Source organism: Nicotiana sylvestris, chromosome 8 (assembly GCF_000393655.2).
Source record: "Nicotiana sylvestris chromosome 8, ASM39365v2, whole genome shotgun sequence".
NCBI lineage: Eukaryota > Viridiplantae > Streptophyta > Magnoliopsida > Solanales > Solanaceae > Nicotiana > Nicotiana sylvestris.
Genome location: NC_091064.1, coordinates 76,748,825 through 76,754,824, shown reverse-complemented (window position 1 = coordinate 76,754,824; position 6,000 = coordinate 76,748,825). Strand labels below are relative to the sequence as shown.

At 34.1% G+C, this 6,000-nt stretch overlaps 1 protein-coding gene across 2 annotated transcripts in view; it reads right to left on the bottom strand.

Annotated features, from left to right (window-relative positions):
- Positions 1-4,954: 4,954 nt before the first annotated feature.
- Positions 4,955-6,000, bottom strand: part of LOC104219060 (mediator of RNA polymerase II transcription subunit 23) — an 85,322-nt gene continuing 84,276 nt past the window's right edge. The window contains exons 20-21 of one of the 2 annotated variants that reach the window (XM_070152820.1): positions 5,723-5,826; positions 4,955-5,565 (exon numbers count right to left, since the gene is read on the bottom strand). In XM_070152820.1, the coding sequence (XP_070008921.1) occupies positions 5,367-5,565; positions 5,723-5,826 (303 nt within the window). In that variant the 3' untranslated portion in view covers positions 4,955-5,366. The remainder of the gene's footprint in view (positions 5,566-5,722; positions 5,827-6,000) is intronic. The other variant, XM_070152821.1, reaches the window with a different exon arrangement.

The following is a 6,000-nucleotide window of genomic DNA, read 5'->3' as shown; positions in this document are numbered from 1 at the left end:
CACTGGCTTAGCCCAGTAGTTCTAAGGTAGAGGAAGTGGAGGAGGTGCAAAATATTGATCAAGATGATAATGTTGATGCACCTGAGCAACACCAACCATATAGCATTGCAACATGCAGAGAGAAGAGAGTGATCAACCGATTGCAAAGGTTTGCAAATATAGTTGATGGGAATCTTCTTGGATACACGAATCCTATGGGATGTGCTTTGGCAGTTGCAGAGACCGTTGATGAATTTGAGTGTTATAGCTATCAAAAAGTTATTCCGAGTACAAAACCAAATCGACGGGTTAGTGCTATGGCTAAAGAGATTGAGTCTCTCAACAAGTTTAGGCATTGCCTAGATTTGATTGGTGTGTGCAGTACTCAATGGAGCCCTCGTAAGGGCTGAGGGAAAGGTAGAGAGACGTTGTTCTTGTTGACGAAGAGAATTCAAGCCAAGGGGAAAATTTGTTATTTTGTGGCTTGAATTATTTCCTTGTATTTTTAGGAAACTCATAATCCCTATAGGTTTAGGAAAAACCAGTATTCTAATAGATTTGGGAAAGGAAAACTTATTGTCCTTTTCAAATTGAGAAACCTTTAACTTATAAGTTTGGGACTATTTGGGATCTATACATAGGGGTTGTAGTTGGGGATTCTATAGATTGTACTGTGTTTGTCTTCTCATTCATAGTGGAAAACTCTCTCTGCTTTTCCCCCGAGGATTAGGCTTAGCCGAACCTCGTTAAATCCTTGTGTTGATTTTTTTTTCTCTATTTTCTTTGTGTGTGATTATGTGTTAGTTAACCCACGTTCTTCCGCAACAATAATGGTATGGAAAAAATAGAAATATGTGTTGCTGCCGCCAAATTTAGTCTTGGACATCTCTTTCTCTTTTGCGGGAGGGCAATATTCAATCGACTCACAAAAGATGTAAGAAGTACATCCGGAAATACCAACATTTATATGAACCCAATAGATCTATCATATACAGAATGAATTTGTATCAAACAACTGTTTCAGCTTGAACAAAGCTTTTCCTTAAAGATATCACTAGCAAACTAGCATAAGAGCTAAGCATTCTTTGGAGGATTCCTGCAGGCTTTCCTGTTGTGATCTTGTTGTCCATACAAACAGCATGTAATTTTACATCTTTTTGCCTAGAACTCACCAGCACATTTGATTCTCATCTTCGTTAACCTTCCAGGTTTAACTCTAACTTTTGGTGGCTTAACCGCATCTCCTAAGACATCTCCAGGTATTTCTCATTGACTTTCGTAAGGAATTGGATAAACCGGAACTTCATAGGTCTTCAACATGTAATCCTTGCTACAGTATAGTGAGCAATAGTGGTACTCATCTATGTGGTATTTTGTCACAATCGCCAACGCATGCTCACATGGTATCACATCCATTTGGATCCTTCTGCAACTACATTTTCTTTCCTGCATGCACACCACAAATCGCCTCCCATCATCAACGACTGTATACAAGTGTTCATTTGATGGTGTAACCCGCATTATACCAAATTATAGAGAAGTAAAATATACATTTATACATTGTATAAAGTTTTTATATTTTAATCATTACATGTGGTATCCTTATACATAGCATAATATCATTTTTAAGTAGTAACACTTTTATCAGTACACTCTATTATATCATTATATATATTCTAACTTTATACCTTGTATATCAGTTTAACTTACCGTCATCGTTCTTGACGCAATGATTTTTTTCCTCAGCAATACTTCATACTTTGTGCTAAGCTTTGTACCAGTTGCTAGTTCTCCGTTTCTGTTTGTGTTATTCCAAGCCGCAACCAACTTCATCGGGTAGTCAAGCAGATTGTAGATAGGTAGAACCCTCGCCACCATATTAACAGAATTCATGGATTCCACAATATTTGAGGTCATCACCATGGACCTGTTAACGGTTGAATGAGTAAGACCACCTATCACATTCAGTGTCAAATAAGTATTGTTTAACTCTCTCATCAAGGTTACATATTTCTGACATGTATTGGTTGAATTCCTCAATTGTGTATGCTTTAGCCATAGCAAAAAATATGTGCCCTACTTTGTTTTGGCTCATCTTGAACCTCAACTTTATGTTATTCCATAGATGGAATATGCATACATGTCGGATACAATGCACATTCCTTCCCTTATACCATATGTTTCTAGAAAATTCTGGAAGAACCACTCACATAATGCATCATTCTCCGAATTAATCACAGCATATGTGAGCGGGATTATTTTACCTAATTGAACATCAAAAAAATTAACTTTTCTTAAGCATAAATTATACAATTAAATTAAATAAAGCAGATTTGATGTAAAAGTACAACGATATGATTAATTATACATGATTTATACGATAAATAAAAAAATACTATCTGAAGACTCTATCGGTTAACATAACAAAGAAAAAATGTAGATAATTTGTATTTAGTACATTATATTCAATGAATATCTACTTCAATTCACCTGCCGCATCTTGCGCGCAGGCCGTAAGTAAGGTCCCTCTGTGCATTGATTTTAGAAAGCTTCCATCAACTACTACATTAGGCATGCAGTACTCACACCCTTTAATTGATGAGTAGAGTGCTACATATACATATAAGAAGCACCCATCATCTTTTCCAACCTTGTCATGGACCCAGAATTTGTATGCATTATACAAAAACCTCGGAAGCTTATTATACGAATCGCTTGGTTTACCTCTCAAAAGTTCAAAAGCATTTTCCCTCGACCTCCATGCTTTCTTATAGTTGAAATCAACTTCCTAATCCGTTTTGATGTCATGTTGTATTTCTGCTAGAGTATACTCCAACTTAGGATTATCTAACTTGTTCATTATCAAACTCTCAACGAGATTAGAGGTAGTCTGCCGTTGTGAAAATAATCTAGAATTATTTTTACATGTGTGAACTTTTTCAAACGTCCTCATCTTAAATTATATTTAAGTTGTTTAGGCTTGATGACTTAAGATTTCATGAGCACTGATCATCCATACATACAAGATAACACCTGCAATCTGATTATGCTACATACGTGATTTACTTTTTTGATTTCATATATAAAAAATAACTTAGTAACTCGGCTAAAAACTTGTATGAATTTCTACTAACACATACATAATACAACCATCGTTCGACGTATAATTCGTGCATATAATCTAAAACACCAATTCAATATTTTTACCCAAATGCTAGTTTGTCAATCCTACTTAGCAAAAGCTACAAACATAATTCAAATTTCTTTCAGAAAATATTTTATATTAAATTTATATCATTTAAAAATAGTATATAGGAATATAACTATACTAAATATTAGTGCTACTGTGCGCGATTATGAATCTGCCATGCATATAATTTTACAAGACATGAAATACACTTGATGTAGTTAGCTATAAACATGTATCTTCAGCCGGGCATATTGATGTATTCATTGAAATTTATATAAGATTACCATTATTAAATTAAATATACAACTTACAAAGCATCCTAGCATTATATATAATTATACGATAAATTTACATTTATTTGGTCTTATTTGAACTTTCAACCTTGAACTAGAACTTCTCTCGGATTGCAAGATGTTTCATAACATTTTGCAGTATATCCTTATTTTTGTACAACTGCCCTTCATTAACCTCTTGACGTGTATTGTTGTCGATTATACCATATTCATCGATCTGCATAACATCATAGTCCTCTCCATTTTCGGAACTAATCCATTCAGCGGTTTCCAGATTGTCAATCATTGAAAAATTCTAAAACACATTGGAATTTGATTTGTTTACAACCGGATTCGAGCATGAGCCATCGTTAACATGCTCTTTAAATGTTATACACAATGGATAATCAATGAGATAAATTTTTCCTTTTCAACTCCACGTACAAGCCCAAACTCCTGTCGTCATATATTTTCATTAGTGGCAAATACTCTTTCACAGAATATCCAATATCCATCATATTAATGTTTGCATCAACTCCAAGTATCTTTGATATCTCCGAACAAATAACTTTAAATCCCAATCCATATTGATCAACACCCCGTCGACGCTAAAATTCTTAAACTTGTGTTGCATATTCCCTTCACCACTCGGTTGAACCAAAATTATGATTCTGTTATCCATGGCAGAAGAAGTATACGAGATATTTCAGTTGTTTGTTTCCTATTAATTGCTTCTCATCTCTTTATATAATATATGGAATTATGGAATAAAAAAGGATTACGGTCATTACGAATATCTATTGCATAACACTAAGGATGTTAATCATCTTAATTGACGCTAAGGATGTTAACCAACAACTAAAAGACCGTTCACTTGGATGCCTGATTTAAGGTATAGGGTTTAAAGGACTCTTGCTAGGAATATAATTATTTAGTTGCCTTATGTGTAAAATACCTAGTGTTACTACATCTATGGAAATTTTCGTATAATTTTGCTCACTTATGTTTTTTGCTCTTTTAAAAATAGGAGCATTTTGGTCATAAAGTCTTTAAAAGAAGCTCTAAGCATCCTTTTCTCAAAATAATAATCAAGGTTTAAAGAGAAGTAGGCCCCATTAGTTTAAGGAGAAAAATTATTTATTTTACTGAACCTGGGTTACTAAACTACATGTTAATCAATTGGTGAAGCATGTTTAGACAAGTATTGATACAAACAATTCACAATTGATAATACCATGTATTTGGATTAAGCCATAATCCACTAGATTAGTATACTCAATCGTCATAATTCATCATTTTGCGGACAAATTATCTTCCACTCAATTACTACAAGAATGGATAAACAAAAGTTGAACTAAACATAAACAAAATGTTCAATAACATCAGATATGGAATTATTTGTGAAGCAAATATAATACGACTTGGAAGATGTAAGGAGTTGAACTACAATTTCAGGAACACAGTCACCGTAACCCATTGCTTAATAAAAGATTCAAGTACGACGAAATATCAATTCAGAAAACTTTGCAATGATTTTCATAGTTATCAAGCAAAGATAAGGTTAAAGTGGATGGTGTAACAAACTCCTTTGAATTAGTACCGGAATTTGCATACCAATTCAAAACTTAAAGCAACGCTTCAAGTCTTCAACCACCTAAGCCTAAATAATCAGTACAAAATTGTAAAAAGTCTATATAGACCTTCCCTTCTTATTGGAGGGGTGGCATTTCAGTAACTTTGTGCTCCTAAACAAAAATTTGGTACACAGTTCTATATTTATCTATATCAGTGGCGATGAGATATAGCTGCAAAAGCAACTTAATGCCATCAAATAGTTGCATTAAATTCCTGGAATCAAATACTCTTCTTTTTAAGATGTACATAAAGGAGCACTTGATAAAGAAGCTAGCATGATACAACAATAATTAAGGAGTTTGGACAATTTTTGGGTGAGTTGCAGCATAAATAGAACTATTTGCATCACTGTTGAGGTGGGAAAGAAGATGTTGAACATCTGGACGCAAATTTTCTGTTGCTCGTCCAAAAAGAGCCAAAATTTCAGATCTAGGTTTGCTAGACGCTTGCACTGGCCCTCCCTGCCCCTCGTAATGAATTACATGATGCCTGAGGAATAAATCGTTTAAGCATGGCAACAAAATGACACGTGAAGCAAAACGATGTTGTAACTGCTGAAGAATAAATTAAAAATGTAAAAAACATGCATTAAAGAAAGCTACAACTTTTATAGATAAAAACACACGGAGAAGAAAAAGATTCTTACAGGAAGTCAATAAGATCAGTAATTTCAGTTGCTTCAATAGGTGCTGATAGCTGTGAGTTCCTCCCAAAGACATCCACCAAAATATTCAAAAGTAGCGATAGTGTCTACCAGATGATATTCCAATAGATGGAAGCGAAAGAAATGGAAACAGAAATGACTTTAGCAATGTGCTCCCTTTCCTAACTTAAATCAGTTCCAAAATAACAAATCGAATATAAATTATGAACATATTTGCATACTAGAGATATTTATGACTTCCATCATCCCTTGTCCATTAG